The sequence below is a fragment of the Mixophyes fleayi genome, chromosome 12 (genome assembly GCF_038048845.1).
Source record: "Mixophyes fleayi isolate aMixFle1 chromosome 12, aMixFle1.hap1, whole genome shotgun sequence".
Classification (NCBI taxonomy): Eukaryota; Metazoa; Chordata; class Amphibia; order Anura; family Limnodynastidae; genus Mixophyes; species Mixophyes fleayi.
This window is the reverse complement of record NC_134413.1, coordinates 21,143,879-21,163,439: the sequence shown is the minus strand read 5'-3', so window position 1 is coordinate 21,163,439 and position 19,561 is coordinate 21,143,879. Positions and strand designations below refer to the sequence as shown.

The window sequence follows — 19,561 nt, the reverse complement described above, 5'->3', positions numbered from 1 at the left end:
ACACACACACAGACAGACTAACACACGCCACTAAGCATTTATATTATAGAAATATATATATATATACACATATATACATATACACATACATATATATATATATTAACATTTTGTACACATACAAAAATGCTTTCTTCAAATAGTTGTGCTTTTATTTCTAAGATGTTCTTCTGTTATTCTTCCGCTATGACTGGCAAAGATTTTGGGTATTTTGTGTGGGAAGAATTAATTCTGTGTATGTAGGATGGAAAGAACCGTGGAAAAAGTATATTTTTAGTTTATACCTGTTTTTCCCATATATATATTTATATAATGCCTGCGAAATTAAATATATTTACTTATATTTTTGTTCTTGTTTTGTTCTTTCTATATCATGTTGTGTCATGGCTCACTGTTTTCTGTATGTCATGTACGGCGCTGCGGACCCTTTGTGGCGCCTTATAAATTAAAGATAATAATAGGTGCCAAAAGAAATCCTTATATTTCCCAAACAAATAATAGAAAGATTTCTTTGGCAGGGGTAAAAATAAAGTCCTATGACTGACGAAACAGAAGCAGTACATGGTCATTTCATGTGGTCATCTGAGGTGCAAAACTGGCACACACGTCTGGTCATGAAAGGGTCATACACTTTTTATCTAACATAGTGGTCCGAGTGCCAGTATGGCATCAGAAAGGAATTTTATCTCCTTTCAAAGTGGACATTGCCAATCTCTGATCCAATTTATTAATAGTCACCTTCATAGGTGTATACATGTGCTGTAATTAGCTTCTGTCGTTTTTGAGCGCGATTAAATAGAGGTTCCTTTCTGGGGATTAGATCTCCTTTGGTCTGTTTTGAACTACTACACTATAATACTGCTCATATCTCTATCTCTGGCATATACAGTTATTGATTTGGAGACAACTGATGGGACAATGAACAAGTTTGTTAAATACTAAGAATAGAAGAGACTTTGTGAGATTTTACTATTTGACTGTTGAAGCGAAGACTCATGTGAGAAAGACTCAAGTTATTGTCAATTGAATTCAAGTGATTGTTATTGGAATGATTTCTATGACACTGTTATTTTTAGGAATTTTATTTGACACGTACAATCATATTCATAACGTCTGTAGTATATATGGTATGCGCCTGAGATATACACGTATTAGTATCGTATGTTGGGTATTACTTCTAGTAAGATGATAGAGCCCACAAACTTAAATTGTGTTTAATAAAATTCACATTTTCCAAGTTCATGTATAAAAAAATGCTTTTGAACATAAGTGTCAATGAGATAATTGACAACAAACACATATTAGAATTGTATGTTGAGTATAGAGTGAAGTGGCGCTCAGTTGTGTATGGAGGCAGCAATTCATAGGGAGAGCTCAGAAAGGATCATATATACCTTTATTAGAAGTAATACCTGGCTAACATCTTACTAACGGTTTATGTGCTAACTCGGGTAACGTCTTACTACCCACTTGTGTATAAACTCAGCTAACGTTTGACTACCAACTTGTGTATAAACTAGAGATGCTCAGGCTCGGTTCCCCGAGAATAGAACGCACCCAAACTTAGCATATCCGAGTACCGAGCTGAGCCGACTCGGTACTTTCGCGCTTTGTCGAAGCGAATCGAAGATGAGGCAAAACGGAGTTTTGAATTCTATAAGTACCACCCTCCATGGCGATCTAGCGCCACTTCACAGAAGGACACAGAAGGGGTAGCACAGTCTGTAGAGCAGGCAGCAAGCTAGATAGAATAGAAAGAGGAGGGGTAGCAGTGTTCAACAAAATCTACAGTAACATTTTTGAGAGCTTCATTGCTCCATTGCTAATTATCATTGCTGAAATACAAATACTTGGGCTGGCAGGCTTTGTGTAAAACTGTAAATCTGCAGTCCCATTCTACTGTGTTATATAGGTAACAAACAAAGAGGAGAGCTCCATTGCTACATTGCTAATTGCACCACTTTTCTTTTCTGCCACTGCTGTGTGCCAATGTGTCCTAGATGTGCTAGGAACTGCCGTGTGTTTGAGTCATTGCTCTGTCGCTTACCATCCAGCCAGGTCGCTGCAGTATTTGTCTGAAAGTGTATGAAAATAATATTGTGACCTGTGAGGTTGTCATAATTGACTGCAAATGACTTGAAAATAGTGTTATTGAGGTTAATAATAATGTAGGATCAACAAAAGAGCAAAATTATGTGATTTTAGCACATTTTAGCAATTTTTCTAAAAAAATACAGATCCAAAATCAAAACCCGAAACACACGGGGGCGGTTTTGCCGAAACCAAAACCAAAACACTAAGCTAATCCAGATCCAAAACCAAAACCAGTTCACGGAGGTCAGTGAGCATCTCTAGTATAAACTCAGCTAACATTTGACTACCAACTTTTATTCTGGCCTGACTTACAGTGGACTACCGGCTTGTGTGCTTCTGACTACCCACGTGTATGCCAACCTAGCTTACATCGGAATACCTGCTAGCCAATCTATATTCAGGACACTCTCAAGTTGCTCAGCATGAAACTACAGACTAGAAGTTAACTTGCGGAAGGAGCCGGGTCCCCAACAGCCCTGATGTGAAGCTCACATCAAACTGGTGCGGGAAAACCTTGACATCAAATGCACTATATGAAACAACCCATTCATCCTACTTACTGACTAACATCAGTTTTATTGCTGTGTGGGCCCCCAAATTATTCTGAAAATAAGGTAAGTCACACTAGTTTTGCATAATTTTTCACTTTAGTTTGATGTCATGGATGACTTTCTGATTAACCAAATCTCCTTTGACATCCCTCGAAAAAGAGAAGACAGTACACGTAACTCTTCTCAACAACATAACAAGCAAATTTTCAGGTTTACTTCCATTTTAAGACTAAGGGCTAGATTTACTAAGCTGCGGGTTTGAAAAAGTGGGGATGTTGCCTATAGCAACCAATCAGATTCTAGCTTTCATTTATTTAGTACTTTCTACAAAATGACAGCTGGAATCTGATTGGTTGCTATAGGCAACATCCCCACTTTTTCAAACCCGCAGCTTAGTAAATCTAGCCCTAAAACTGCTTCACTGGGTCTTTGCACAGATTCTGCCTTCTGCTGTTAGCAAGAAAACTCATGATTTTCCGTTACGCGATCTCATCACAAAAATAAAACCATTAGCACCAACTGCTCAAACACAGAGGATGTCAAGCAAATATAACGAGCAGAGAAGAGAACAAACACACCAGCCGCCTCTCCACTATTTTCTCCATGGATCCCTGCCATGTGCCTCATCAGATCATCCATAGGCTGATCTATAAGACACAGTCACACTGCACACTCAGCACAACACTGGGAAGTCACTGCCTGGAACGTCAGCAAAATACATGTTTTTTTTTTATATCTCTCCAAGCTGAACTAATATATGGCTTTCAGAAGATGACATTTATACAGGAGCATCAAACGTTGCTATATAGGTCATTATACACAATAATCAGTGAGATAACAGCTACCAAATCTATTGGTCAGTGGTGGTCCACACTTACCCACGGGAAAGGAAGTGGTTAATGCATTTAAACTGCTGCAGTCATCCTGACTAATTGAACACGATCCTATAGGAGTGTACACCTGACAACGAACCCCTGTGCACAGTGTGACATTGGTAAGTGGCTACATTTGGAAAATTAGTAGGCAAAGCAAAAGTAAACTATTATCACAGTGTGAGAAAGAGTAAGACAGATATAAATAGTCTGAAAAGAAAATCTTCTTTTTATAGATTTCTCAACACTGAAGTGATGATTTTAGAACTCACTGATCATAGGAACTCACTGCTTATACAGTTATAATTTATAGGCATTTAAATTTGTTTACATCACTTGTGTATTTTAGTGACACGATCCAAACTGGAATTGTTTATGTTATTTTGTGAAGTTTAAAGTATATAAGAAGCAGGGAAATAAGAAATACGATCTGGAAGTCATAACACCTTACTCAAATAATTTTAGAATATAAAGAGAGGACAACTATTAAGTCCTCCATACAACTCATACTATTAATCGGTGGAATTTTGTTTCTGCATATTAATTGACACAAGCCAATTCAGCAAGGGATTTAAAACCTCAAGCAATCAGAGGAAACAAAAAAGAATTTATGTAGCCAGCTATTTTAATTATTCACTAAATTCACTTAAAAAACAAACAAACAGTCAGTATTTAACTTATGTGCAAAACAGAATACTAATTTGCACCCCTTGCATTGTAACATGGTTTTGTCCAGGAGACTGAATTAAGAAGTTTCTTAAGTTAAGATCCTTAGTGAATCAGGCCCAAGAAGTGAACAATGTGCACCACATTGAATAAACTCTTTTTGTCCTTCTTGCAATAAACGTATCTTAGTGGTAGCACCCCCTGTTAAACATTTGAAGATTATGTTAGGAAATTAAAAATTGGGTGAAATAACTCCAATAACCGTCATTTTAAAAATTGGTGCAACATCTAAAAACCTTTTTTCCACAAGGTTTAGAGTGGCAAATAAACTGTGGAGTGTAACTATAATAGCAGCTGGTGTTGTAATTGTAATGGCTGTGTGTCGTTCCATTGAGGGAACTCCAGCACAGTCTGATCAATAATAGTATAACCTAGGAGGGTCCACTCACAATATAAGAGTACACAAGTCTTTTAGAACGCACAGGGCCTCATTTAGAGTCGAACACAAGTCCTTCTGTTCAGCCCAAAAAGCACTTTTGGCCAAAGATCCGTCTCAGTTTGCACTCCGACTGAAACGGATGTCCCCGATGCACCTCTCTGCGCTTAGAGAGGTGGAACGGGGGAGGTAGTGAGCGAGTCTAACAATGTAAAGGAGTGTTCACGCTCTTCACATGCTATTTTGTGTTGAAAGCAACCGCAGAGGGGTCTCTAGGAGACGTATCTTTTGCGGGTGCTTTCAGTTGGTGCAAGAGACCTTGAATTATTATAAAACAAAGTAAAAAAGAATTGGACAAAAAAAAGTGTGCACCCCCTCCCAAAAAGCATAACAAACCCTTGTGTTTTTTTTGGGGGGGGGGGGAGAACAATTTTTATTTTACATTTTTTTAAATTTATTTAATGATCTGCTTTACAGGGCGCTGTGCATGATACACTTGCACATCGGCACATAAGGCAGATAAAGAGGCGTGTTTGTGCAATTTGCACAGCATTCTAAGTCACACGGATCTAAAGAATCGTGCCACTCTGAATACTGTGTAAATTACGGGATGCAGTTTACACTTCCGATTTCAGTGTAAATTGCATCCCACTCTAAATGAAGCCCACAGTATTCAACCCAGAAAACCACCATCGAAAACCTCTCTAGTCGGACATTACATTGCACGGAGGTCACAGATCTGTCACACAGGAGTGCTACACACATTGCATGGAGGTCACAGATCTGTCACACAGGAGTGCTACACACATTGCATGGAGGTCACAGATCCGTCACACAGGAGTGCTACACACATTGCACGGAGGTCACAGATCTGCACACAGGAGTGCTACACACATTGCACGGAGGACACAGATCCATCACACAGTAGTACTACACACATTGCACGGAGGTCACAGATCTGTCACACAGGAGGGCTACACACATTGCACGGAGGTCACAGATCCGTCACACAGGAGTGCTACTCACATTGCACGGAGGTCACAGATCTGCACACAGGAGTGCTACACACATTGCACGGAGGTCACAGATCCGTCACACAGGAGTGCTACACACATTGCACGGAGGTCACAGATCCGTCACACAGGAGTGCTACACACATTGCACGGAGGTCACAGATCTGTCACACAGGAGTGCTACACACATTGCACGGAGGTCACAGATCCGTCACACAGGAGTGCTACACACATTGCACGGAGGTCACAGATCCGTCACACAGGAGTGCTATACACATTGCACGGGGGTCACATCCGTCACACAGGAGTGCTACACACATTGCACGGGGGTCACATCCGTCACACAGGAGTGCTACACACATTGCACGGGGGTCACATCCGTCACACAGGAGTGATACACACATTGCACGGGGGTCACATCCGTCACACAGGAGTGGTACAGAGAGCTTCAGCTGTGACACTGCTGCAGTAAGCATTCTACAACCTGATCTTACTCTGAGAGTCCATTACACGTGTAGCAGATGCCAATGCGGACCACTGTTTACAGGGGCAATCTGTTTGATGTGATATCTCAGTCCCTAGTCTAAAAACAGGGATATTCCCTTAATGCTCAACCATTTTCTTTTTTATGTTTTCTGTTTCGCCTTATACCAATGTTTTGTAAAGTTCACTAAAAGCAATTAGGAATTTATGGTACCTATTGAAGGGTAATAGGGGTTGTACATTTACAACACAGTTTTATGGGAAATCATTAAAACATCTAAACGGTGCAGGGAAAGCATAAAACCTTATAGACTTTAGGGCACAAACTGGGATACACTTAAGATGTTATGTTCTGATGTTTTGAACTACACTTATTATTATATTTAAGCAGCCATAAAGAGCTATAGGGGCCTATTTAAGAACAAGCGTCAATAATGGTAATTATTCAACGTCACTTTTTGCAGTGATTAAAAACCTGTTATCGCTGCAATTCATCATTATTCACATCAAGGCTACTCGGATCATGCGCTGTGGAACTGAAGGCTCAAATCTGCCTGTGTATCATCCCCACTCCAAATTATCACTTGGGGGCTTTCTTTTGTTCAGGCAATAAACACTAATGGATATAACCTAAAATTTACTCACCAGTTCCACCCCTCAGCTATTGATTTCTTAGACCATTCCCTGAGTGTTATTGTTTCTTCTATTACTACTTACACATTTACAAGAAAACATTTTCTGTTACTAACTATTTGCACTATGATAGTGCTCATTTTAAATCATGGATGAACAGTATTCCAAAGTGGCAACTGCTACGGTTGAAACTTAATTGTTCCACAGAGGATGTTTTTCAGACCCAAGCAGCTACTTGCTAAGTTTGATGGTAGAGGTTATCAGATGCAATGTGTCTGAAGATGGCGACAGCCATTGGATCCTATGTGGAGAGCATTGCAGTAGAGGGATCTACAGATCCCTGCTTACCTGCTCTCCACTCCGGCTACTTTTGCAAAGTGGTTTTGCGATAGTAACTGGAGTTGAAAGGTAAGTCATTGCCTGGACAACCTCCTATCAGACTTGCTGTCCTGTGATTATTTTTTCATAAATTCTTCTGAAAACTCTTCTGTCATCGTTGCAATGACAGATGAAAACTAACGGGGAAAAACCCTGTTAATTAATAGGTAGGCCCCGTTAGGAGATAACTATGATCTCTAATTCAAAGAGAGATCCGGAAAATCAAGATGCCTTAGATCAGGCCTTTATTTCCAGATTCAATAAGATTATTATGGGAGTAAGAAAAATGATGCCATCTTAAAAAAAGATCCGACATTGAAATTAATTTTGCCCTTAAAGCCAAAGATCACCTTTAAGAAAGGCTCCAATATTAAAAACGTAGTGGCACCAAGTCTACTAAGAGAACTAACTAATATGGTAGTACAATCAAACGGTGGTTGGTTGTCACATTAACCAATTCATGAACAATATAATGTAATGAAGTATCATTTACACAAGAGTGAATATAGGATGTAATGAAATCCAAACACTGCCACACGTGTCATTTACCGCTTAATAAATCCAAAGGGAATTTTCTTCCCTGCAGTAGTCCAAATGGAAATGACAAGTAAGTAATCTGAATAGAGGGCCACAACTTGGAATAATATAGCCACAATGAATTATTAGGAATGAATTATTATAAGCTGGAGGGATCAATAGGCAAGCAGCCAATCAGAAGCAGCTAGATAGTCCTGCCAGGGACATCATCGTCATCATCATGTTCTTTACACCAGGATATTCAACACCTAAGAAGCATATCTGGGGATGTGACCAGGTCTCATTAAGGTCACATCGTTAGGAGTTGCTCTACACTTACGTAAACACGCTCTTACTGTACTTAACTTGCTTGTCCACCCCTCTTCTACCTCTCTAAGTGTAGGAGGCTGAATATATCTAAAATATGGACATAGATGCAGCCGCATTTTGGTAAGATTGAGCAGTAGGGAAACGTGTGTCTATACACCACAAAGATTAGCGCCCCTCCACCTCTAACAGAGGCTCATACTCTTCCTTACAAAATCATATCTAAGGCACAACATAAAATATCAAACAGGGGAGGGCTTGAGAATTAAGCCGGGTAGGGGGCAAGACTTGACTCATAGCCTTTCAGGAATATTTTAAAGGGAATGAAATGCAGATGGCCCAGTGACCCGGCCCAACATAGCCCACTATGGAACCGGCCCGGGGAGCAGATGTCACCCCCCTCAGCCCAGCCAGCCCCTGATCCCACAGTAAGGTTTACTTTACATTACTGATAGATGCCAGATCCTCTATATACCTAACACAATTGTCCTAATGGCCTTAATAAAGACTGTATAGGACAAATATATAATTAACAATACCACATAAGTAATATTTGTTGACTGTTTCTTTTCACATTGGAAAACAACAAATTCATCAGCTCCATCATTTCTGCTGTTGCTGAGAGAGAGCTGCCGTGAGGATCTCAATCACAGTGTACGGTACTGTTAGACTTAAGCTCAGATATCATTCAAATCAATTTTGCTGCTGATCGTCGGATTTTTTGGGAAAACCATTTATTAGGACCTGCTTGCCCCGACAACAATTCCAAACACAGGCTGTCCCGGCAAATCACTTCCCCCCCCAGTGATGTCTTTATCCGCTGTAACGAAAGACAACACTTCCTTCTTTGGCCAACATGTATCTACTTTTTATGCGTGGCCGAAAACACTCCAAAAACACACTAGTAGGTTAATTGGCTGCCATTAAATTGACCCTAGTCTGTGTGTCTGTCTGTGTGTGTGTGTATGTTAGGGAATTTAGACTGTAAGCTCCTATGGGGCAGGGACTGATGTGAGTTCTCTGTACTGCGCTGCAGAATTAGAGACGCTATATAAATAAATGATGATGATGACGAGCATGGCATTGGAATAGACTTATAGCAATAGTGGCCCCCTGAAGCACTCTGACACTGGTACATAGGCAAACCGAGGGGAGGTTTCCTAGTGCCTGGAAACCCCCCTCCCAGCCTGGGGTACTGTATGCTTGAGGTGGCTGGACCCTGCCCCGGGACCAGCCACTTTGCCGATTGTGTGCAGATCGTTTCTGTCTGCACTGTTCACAGTCATCCCCAACAAGTATTGAAAGCAGCAAGAACAGGTAGGAGAGAGCAGGACAGTCTGTCATCTGTTCTGACACACTCAGTCAGGACTTTGTACTGATTGTAGGGACAGTTAGGGGGTATGTCCTGCTTCACACAGCTCTGCTCAAAAAGGGAGAGCTGTGTGCCCCTAACCGTAGTGCACGCAGCATTGCCTGTGTATATGATGGGGAAAGCAGCCAAGCAGTGTCTAAAATTATAACCACGCCCCCATGCATGCTGGCCACGCCCACTGGTGGTGTGGCATGGAAACCCCTCTCTACAAATCCTGCGTTTGCCCCTGTGGTAGTAGCACAATCAGAGACAGAACTAGTAAGCTGTGGGCCTCGGTGCAGGGAAGCGGGCAGGAGGGAACCGGGGCCCAAAGCCCGCTCATTTCCTGTGCAGCGGGCCCCGTTATCTCTATGGGCCCCGATGCACTGCACCTGCAGCACCAATGGTAGTTCCACCACTGAGCACAATGTCTTCCTCAGCCAGCATTGAAAATATTTAAGACAGGATACAATAGATGAGGTGGAAAACAAACAGCTCTTTTTTTTACAGCCCTTCTATGTGTGAGCGCGCTTATTGACATATACAATGTAAACTCCCAGGAACAGGATTTAATTTAGAGAAAATCAGAGGGTGAAATAGAAGGGTGAATATTGTACCGTGTAACTGATGTGCGCCAGGCTCCACGGTAATTTGCTTTTCCGCTGCTCATTTCACTCGAGATCAATACAGCCCATTATCTAACATTGCTTTTACATACAGCACTTTGTAACTTAACGGGCCATCAATTATTTACTAGGTACCTCTATTAGCGCTGCAATCCTGCAGTAATCTTATTTATTTATTTCCGTTGTGAACGAACAGGTGAATACAATACGTTAACAATAATAAACAAATTACAAAGCTTTAGCTTTTACTGTGATCAATTATTTATTGTGCTACAAACATGATGTACATGAGTAGGAGAAATTTAAGAAAAGTGCTAAGTAAGAATTGCAATCATTAGGGGCCATAATTCATAGCTAGTGGTAGGGCCCATTTTTAAAACAAGGAACGAGAGGGGTGTCGGGCCACAAAGTCTAATTCTGGACAGCCTGGGTTCCTGGTTTTGATGGCCCGTGATAATTGGGTCTATAGAAGTCACTAATAAGTTATCTGCATTGTATCAAATAGAGGTCACTATAATGCTCCTTGTATCACATAGGAGGTCACTAGAATGCTCTCTGTATCGAATTGAGGTCACTAGAATGTTCGCTGTATCGCATTGAAGTCACTAGAATGCTCTCTGTATTGCATAAAGGTTACTACTAGAATGCTCTCTATATCGCATTGAGGTCACTAGAATGCTCTCTGTATAGCACAGATGTCACTAGAATGCTCTCTGTAACCCATAAAAGTTACTAGAATGCTCTCTGTATCCCTTAGAGGTCACTAGAATTCTCTCTGCGTAGCATAGAGGTCACTAGAATATTATCTGGGTTGTACAGGGATCAATAGAAATTTTTCAGTTTTGCATAAAGGTCACTAGAATGATCTCTGTATTGCATAGAGGTCATGAGAATGTTCTCTGTATTGTATAAAGGTTACTATAAAGCTCTCTGTATCCGATTGAGGTCACTAGAATGCTCTCTATCGCATTGAGGTCACTAGAATGCTCTATGTATCGCATTGAGGTCACTAGAAGGCTCTCTGTATTGCATAAATGTTTAGAATGCTCTCTATATCGCATTGAGGTCACTAGAATGCTCTCTGTATAACATCGATGTCACTAGAATGCTCTCTGTATAGCACATATGTCACTAGAATGCTCTCTGTAACCCATAAAAGTTACTAGAATGCTTTCTGTATCCCTTAGAGGTCACTAGAATGCTCTCTGTGTAGCATAGAGGTCACTAGAATATTATCTGGGTTGTACAGGGACAAATAGAAATTTTTCAGGTTTTAATACTAGTCAGATGGAACTGCGTTGTTTTAATTATATCTCTTTGAAATAACAATTTTGTATATATTTAATTGGCTATATAAAACCAAGGTTCTGGTCAACCAGGATGATACTGTGAGACACGGCTGTAAGACCCCATAATGATGCATTGCTAGTCTTTTCTTACCTTATACACATTTCTTACAGATCTACGCTGTAGGACTTATTTGATTACATTAAAAACTCATTATACATTAGACATTAATCTTAAATGATATTTAGTATTATTATGTTGCATTTTCACCAAGGTATCTGTAAATAACTTTCCATGGAACAAAACTAAAGAATGATTTCCTGTTAGTGATTTGTTGTACATATACAGATGCTGCATGCCCCATGCATCACTAATGAGTGACAGAACAATTACCTCTTGTCGATTCATCTTCAATCGGTTGTTTGAATAAAGTTATATCTTTGAAAGTACAAAGGAATAAAACAACCTTGTCATGTTCATTTCTTATTGGAGCAATCTGCATGTAAAACCAAACCGGCGTTCCTGTGAAGGAAGAAATAGTATCAATTGATTTTATAACTCACGTGTAATGTTAATATTGGGCATAAGTAAATCAGAGATATAGGCCGCTGTGGAGTTATGCGACTGTATAAATGTAACACCTCTCCAGGCTTTTCAATCTCTTAAATAATTTTTATGTTTATAAAAAGTTACTGTCATATAGCATTTTTTACTGACACTCTAATATATCAACATTTGTCCAGCAGAGAAACTGGTAGCAGGATCTGCAGGAAGAGGGGTTCGGGGATTGTAAGTAAGGACTTCCAAACCCTATGCAATCCCAAAATTATAGGTGTCATACTAATGTATACATTATGGACAGCACGATGGCTCAGTGGTTAGCACCTCTGCCTCACAGCACTGGGGCATGGGTTCAATTCCCAACCATGGCCTTATCTGTGTGGAATTTGCCCAGTAGAGAAACTGGTAGCAAGATCTACAGGAAGAGGGGTTCGGGGATTGTAAATAAAGACTTCCAAAACCTATGCAATCCCAAAATTATAGGTGTCATACTAATGTATACATTATGGGCAGCATGGTGGCTTAGTGGGTAGCACCTCTGTCTCACAGCACTGGGGCATGGGTTCAATTCCAAACCATGGCCTTATCTGTGTGGAGTTTGTATGTTTTTCCTGTGTTTGTGTGGATTTCATCAGGGTGCTCCTGTTTTCTCCCACAATCCAAAAACATACTATTAGGTTAACTGGCTGCTATCATATTGATCCTAGTCTCTCTCTGTGTGTATGTTAGGGAATTTAGACTGTAAGCTCCAATGGGGCAGGGACTGAAGTGAGTGAGTTCTCTGTACAGCGCTGCGGAATTAGTGGCGCTATATAAATAGCTGATGATGATTATTGCAGTGTCAAGAGGGGTCAGATTTGATCTAAATTTGTTCTTAATGACTGAAGGTAAATTTACTGGCCATAGTCAGGTCTTGTAATATCTGTATTATTAACAGCGAGGTGTACGTTATTTTCATTGTACATAAAAAGCAACATAACTAGTGTACGATTATAACAATATTATACCAAGCAAATTCTAATAGTGTAAACTTAACTTGTCAAATATATCTGCATAAACTCCTGTAATTAGCATCTGCACAAAACCTGCATTCTCAGTCTTCACTTCAGCACTCATTAGGAATACTTAAGTAATATAGGAAGTAAACTACCCACACTTTAGATACTAAAGATATTAACAGTAAAAGTATAAAATTATATTTTACATTAGGAAAAATGCTAAATATTTTTGAAGTTGGCTATTCTCCATAAAAGGTTAAACTGACTTTATTCATAATTGAATTAACTTGCAATAAAGTATCATCTAATTCCTTGAAACAATCTGGGGGTAAATGTATCAAGATGCGATTTTGCAAATCCAGCGATTTTCTCGGGAGAGTTGAAACTCGCAGATGTATGAACCTGTGATTTAATGTAAAATCACCAGAGATGTGCTTCTGTCAAAATTGCTATTTCCCAAATCAATAGAGATGAGCCGCGAGGTCTATTTATAGTATAAGGGATTTTCCCACGCTGTCATGGGAAAACCCCTTATACTATAAATAGACCTCACGGCTGAGCTAAGTTCATTGCGTATCGGAGCTTGTACACTGTACAAGCTGTTTTGCGGCGTCCCTCATCTTTTTTTATTTTTTAACCAAGTATGTTCCGGAATGGAATACAAATATGGGGCCCCTCCTGGGCTGAGGATAAGAAGACTGCAATCAACAAGGGGGGCCCTCCTGGCCAGAAGAACTGAAGATTTTTTCAAGCAGAGACTTTGGAATACAAATTTATTTGGACTTGGTTTTCAAGCAGTTTTGTATTAAAAGCTGCTGACGAAAGAAGAAGAATTCTGATTGGTGAGTATTTTGGGGTTTTTCTTATTTTTAATAAATTTATGTGGTATGAATGAGGGTGTGTATTGTTTTTATTGGGGTTTTATTATTTTTATTAAAATTGTGTGGTTGTAAACAGGGTGTTGTGATTTATTTAACATTTGGTTTTGTGGAACTACAGGCCATGGGTGTCAGACCATGTTGGCACTTGTGGTTCTCCAAGTACCAGCATGACATACAAGCATCAGCATGCCCACACTGTTTATGGCAGCCCGGGCTGGCTGGGACTTATAGTTCCACAAAACAATGTGGCGTCTGTTTGGGTTTTTTTACATTACTTTTGCCATTATTACCCTACACCCACCGCCCAGGGGTGTAGGAGGAGTCCTAGTGTTTTCAGCACTGGGCTGGATGTCCCTAGACAGTGGGGGGGGGTCGCTTGTTTTTTTTTGCAGACCCTACTCCCTAGGGAATCCAGGAACAGTCTGGGGTTGGTTTGTAATTGGGGCAGAGGGACCCCTGCCGTGTGTCCCCATGCTATAGTGCCACCCACCCCGGCAGGTTTGCCTAGTTCTGGTTATGTGAAAATCAGGGGGGCCCCGAAATTATTTCCCCGATTTTCACGTAACCAACAGAGGGCTGGCAGCACAAGGTTTAATAGTGCTCGGGCGGACGACCCCACGCTTTTTTTTTTTTGCGATTTGCTACAATTTTAAAACGCTGAAAAAGTCAGACCATTTACCCCCTGGTGTTTTTAATGTTTATATGAGACCTACATTAAACATAACTTATTTTAATATTTCACTATTTGTTTTATTTCTTATGAACAAGTTGATAATAGGTTAGTTTGCATATTATTGTTATTAATTTTCTACTAGCTTTTGGTGGAAATAGCTACATATATAGTTCCAGTGCAGGAGAATTCAGATTACCTGAATCAAATAAGTTTGAAAAGATATTAGTTTTGAGCTAAAGGAATTTTCTTGGGGCTCCTTCCATAGCGACCAAAGGGGGTGAGGCCGCACCAGGTTGGTGACTCCTCCCACTACGCTGGCTGCCCAGGGTCCCAGGCAAGCCTGGGCCCCGTTACTTTGTATCGGCTCCCCCTCTTCTTGGTGCCCCTAGGTATATAGCAGTTATTTATATAATTTTCCGATACGTTGGTAAAAAAGTTAATTATTCATCCTGCTCGAAAGCTGATATGTTTAAATCTCATTGTTCAAGGTCACAGGAAAATTAATAATATTTGTCTTAATATTAAGTGAGGGAATATTAATGTTTTGCCACATGACACACATTATGGCTCATTTGCAAACCTGCAAAAGTGCAGAATAAAAGCTATTTTAGGACGTTATGCCTTTATTCAATTAATCCTTTTTATGGGGATTTTTAGGTTGTGTGTGCAGGGATGCAAAAAAATGTCACCCTCTGATTAGAGGAGCTGAGGCAGGTTGGGGACTTCGCAACAGTGATGATTTGGTGCTAGAGAATATTTAAATCAAGTAGAGTGGTCGAGAAGGTGCATCTAGGACAGTGTTGGCTGACCTGTGACATTCCAGGTGTTGTGAAACTACAAGTCCCAGCATTCTTTGCCAAAATATAGCAGCTTATTGCTGGAAGGGTATGCTGGGACTTGTAGTTTCACAACACCTGGAGTGTCACAGGTTAGCCAACACTGATCTAGGAGGATGTTCCCATTTTCAGACCTTCTGCAAAAGGACTTGAATTCAATTACCTCTGAGGTTGCTTCATTCTAGACCAGCATTTCCCAAACCCAGTCCTCAGGACCCCTAACAGTGCAGGTTTTCCAGGTCACAAGTGAAGTAATTATACCACCTGTGCATCTCTTAGTAATGAATACATGAAAAAACAGTCAGTATTTAACTTATGTGCAAAACAGAATACTAATTTGCACCCCTTGCATTGTAACATGGTTTTGTCCAGGAGACTGAAATAAGAAGTTTCTCAAGCTAAGATCCTTAATGAATCAGGCCCCTCTTTATCAACCTATAATACCCTGAAAACTGCAGTTTTAGGGGGATCAAAGCACAGAAATAGTAACAAGGCTATTTATTAATAGAGGACTGCAGCAGACATCTCCAGCCTCTTCATCCATAATTTCCAGTGCACATAGGTGTCTATGGGAACTGCGATTTTGGCCTATTTATCAAGCTCCGAAATTAGGCGATGAACCCAGTAACTAACGCATTAGCCTTTATAACCTATGGGGAGAGCATCACAGGAGTGGGCTCTTTGGATCCCTCCCCGGCAGGCTTCGTGCTCACCACATTGAAAATGCAGCCCTGCCATAGGAACCTGCAGGGGCGTATTGGGAATTTAAATTGGCCCTGGAAAAAATAATTGAAGTGTCCTCGTGTGGGCGGGGCCAAATCAAATGTAGGTGGGGCCAACACAAAAGTAGGCAGGGTTTAGAAGTACTGATATTTGGCTGTAGTAACATTTAAAAAAACCTAGATGTGATGACTTAATACACAGGGAGTCATCTCTAAAGGAAAGCAGGGAAAAAGCGGTCAGTCCTGTGCTATGATAATACATGAATCCTTTTGCATGATATGCGACTGGTTTATACCTCTGTCTCCAACTTGTTTAGTTGCCTACTAACAAATCCTTCCAATATTCCCTTCATAGAAACATATCTGACTTTAGTTAATAAGTTTAACTATTATGAAACTTGTTGGGGAGACCAGACAGAACGAGGTCGGCGCCGCCGGGAGATGTAAAAAAATGAACTTATTAAAATAAGAATCAGGTGGCCTACAGCGGCCTCAGTTGTCACCGGCCTCCCGGGAAAATTCCCGGTAAGGGCAATGACCAATCCGCCCCTGGGAACCTGTAAGTAAAGTGGTTAAAATTTCGGTCACTTTACTATAGACTATTCTCTGGGACAGGCTTCAGTCGGACCCGCTTCCCCCGCTAACCACGTTAATTGATTTCTTATCATTGCGATAAGCAATTAAAATAAACGTGAGCAATTTAAGCTTGGTCATACATAGACCCCTTACTCTTACACAATCTCATTACCTGCCTAGATGTGGGGAAATGTCATATTAGGGTTCAAGAATGGTCACGCCGGTCATTTGCCGCAACATAAGCCATAGCTTTTTATATTAATAATTGATTATTTACATATTGTAAATATTCCACCATGGACTGAATTAGGGCAGACCTATTTTCATGTATTTAATATACATGGGATGAAGTGGAGTATCGGATTATCGGATTATGGCGCGCTACAGTAGGGGGAGGGTAGAGAATGGGTCCAGGGGGGCAAAACTAGACCCATGCCTGATAACTATATTTAAATTGTATGAGTGTACTAAATAAAAACACTGTCTTAGAAACTGTAATACAGTATCTATGCTTTTTATGGATTGCTGATTCTGCCCATTAATATCGGGAATGATAAATGTAACTAAGTAATTATGGTAGCAGTTAATGTCTACAAAACTTAAAGCACAAATGCACAAAAAGAAAGTCTCATGGAATCAATTAACAGTAATACTTTAATAACTATTGACTTGATGATTAACAAACCAATTACCTGCTTTATTTCACTCTGCATTTCAGCTTTCCTGGCGGGCCTGAACATTGATCGTAATGAGTGAGACTTTAGCTGAGATCATTATTAGAGAGGTATTTACGAGTCTTAACGGACAGATCTAAAGTCTGGTTTCAGGGATTTCTAAAAATATATTTGAAGTAAAGATTTATATAACACTGTCTACAGCTACTAAAGGAATTTGTTTGTCTAATACAGAATACATTGCTGGAACCTAACATATCTCATGCACAGTTCAATAAGAGCATATTATATATTACTGATTGTTCTCTATCCTATTTTTGTCTCATACGTTTTTCAAGCCAATGTTGGTGGGCCTGATTCATTAAGGATTTTAACTTAGGAAACTTCTTCTTTCAGTCTCCTGGACAAAACCATGTTACAATGCAAGGGGTGCAAATTAGTATTCTGTTTTGCACATAAGTTAAATACTGACTGTTTTTTCATGCAGCACAAAAATACTTGATAGCTTATTTGTACAGTGAAATTTAAACTTGATATTTGTGTGCTACATGACAAAACAGTCAGTATTGAACTTATGTGCAAAGCAGAAAACTAATTTGCACCCCTTGCATTGTAACATGGTTTTGTCCAGGAGACTTAAATAAGAAGTTTCTTAAGTTAAGATCCTTAATGAATCAGGCCCGGTGTCAGGACAAAGAACAGAGGGGTCTGATGTTAAGTATATACTGAAACCTTTCAGATTTAACAGGATATTAGAGGACAATTCATCACAGACAATTTCTCCACTAATCCTCCCACCTCACCAGTAGGACAACTTTTAGGTCCCATGGCCAGACCCTGTGCTATTTGGCAAATACTCAATTATCTCCCTAAAAGGTAGCCCAATGACCCCAGTTCACTCTCAAACTTATCCCTACTGTCAACCACAGTGAAGTGACCGTTAATGAGGCTGGCGAGGGACCCTCACAGATTGTCTGGTGGGGAGGATGGGTTATTGGGGAAATATGGCTTCTGTAGAAAACCAGAATACAATGTGTTGTGAATATTGGTCAAAATATTAAATTTATATTTGACTTCCTTTAGGTAGGCAAATGCACTAATTATATTAATATAGGTTTTTAATAGGAATGTAAAAATAGGAATTATATGTTACAGAGCAAAATAAAGCCACCTTTGCTGGACATTACTGAGAAAATAAAAATAAAAATGAAATAACACAATTTGGCCAGTATGCTCCTTATTGCTTAGAGCAGGCCTGTCCAACCTGCGGCCCTCCAGATGTTGTGAAACTACAAGTCCCAGCATGCCCTTCCAGCTATCAACAGGTTGTCTACTGGCAAAGCATGCTGGGGCTTGTAGTTTCACAGCACCTGGAGGGCCGCAGGTTGGACAGGCCTGGCTTAGAGAAAGCAGGCTCTGCTTAGGATGGTGGTGTTACTCTACATTGTATCATTGTGTAAAGCCAGAGCTTGTATCTCCGGTAATGGAAACAGGTCGTACCAACTGAATATTGCTAAATCCATACACGCTGGCATTGGCAATTATGTCAAAGCAGACATAACTGACATGTCATGATATAATGTTTGAACTTTTTATTCCATATCAGATCACTTAAGAGTTGTAAGGGTAACTGTCTTGTGAGAGCAGTGCAGAGACATCAGGGGAGCGGGGGTCGTGGAGGGCAAGGTACCCTGACATTGCTAGACACCCCCTGTAATTCCACCATTTTTGTCTATAATTAAATGTACTCTGTAAAGCGCTGTGTAATACGTAACCCCTATAACTTTCCCTAGAACATTACACATATTAGAAATCAAAATAAGCAGGATAACTAGAGGAGAACATTTAGGAACACGTAGGGCATATTTCCTAAGAGCCTGCATGCTGCTTGAAAATAAGTATAATTACGGGAAAGTGTATTTTACCATTTTTATTTAATTTGGGCTTTTTTAACTCTAAAATATAAAGACTATATTTAAATGCTACCAAAATAACACCATTAGTCACAAACGAACAATATAAAATTATTCCTATAACCTAAGAAATTGAATAACCTCACAAAAGTGAATGTTGCTAATACAAGATTATTTCTGCCATCTGTTTGAGAGTTGGTTGTATTTTAAAGGTGTCATATAATCAATGCATTTAATACATATTAGCTGTGGGTAAGTGAGGCTGCAGGCATTAAGTAGTGCAGCATAAAGAGGGATTTTTACAGTAAAATTGTTTCCCATTTACCAAGAGCTCAACTCCTGGATTTAGCAAACAAGAGTATTACAATATACATACTGCTCTTCTTGTACAGAAGGACTTCAAAGCAATTTGATTCGTAGTTGTCAAATGTCTGTCTGACTTTCTCAACGGTCTTCTTATCTGTTAGTTCTCCGTACATAAAGCTGCAAAAGAA

The 19,561-nt window shown here is 40.0% G+C and overlaps 1 protein-coding gene across 2 annotated transcripts in view; it reads right to left on the bottom strand.

Moving 5' to 3' along the window:
- KCNH5 (potassium voltage-gated channel subfamily H member 5) overlaps positions 1–19,561 on the bottom strand; it is a 272,890-nt gene that overhangs the window by 189,024 nt on the left and 64,305 nt on the right. For both annotated transcript variants that reach the window (XM_075193403.1, XM_075193404.1), the window contains exons 3-4: positions 19,444–19,550; positions 11,627–11,755 (exon numbers count right to left, since the gene is read on the bottom strand). In XM_075193403.1, the coding sequence (XP_075049504.1) occupies positions 11,627–11,755; positions 19,444–19,550 (236 nt within the window). The remainder of the gene's footprint in view (positions 1–11,626; positions 11,756–19,443; positions 19,551–19,561) is intronic.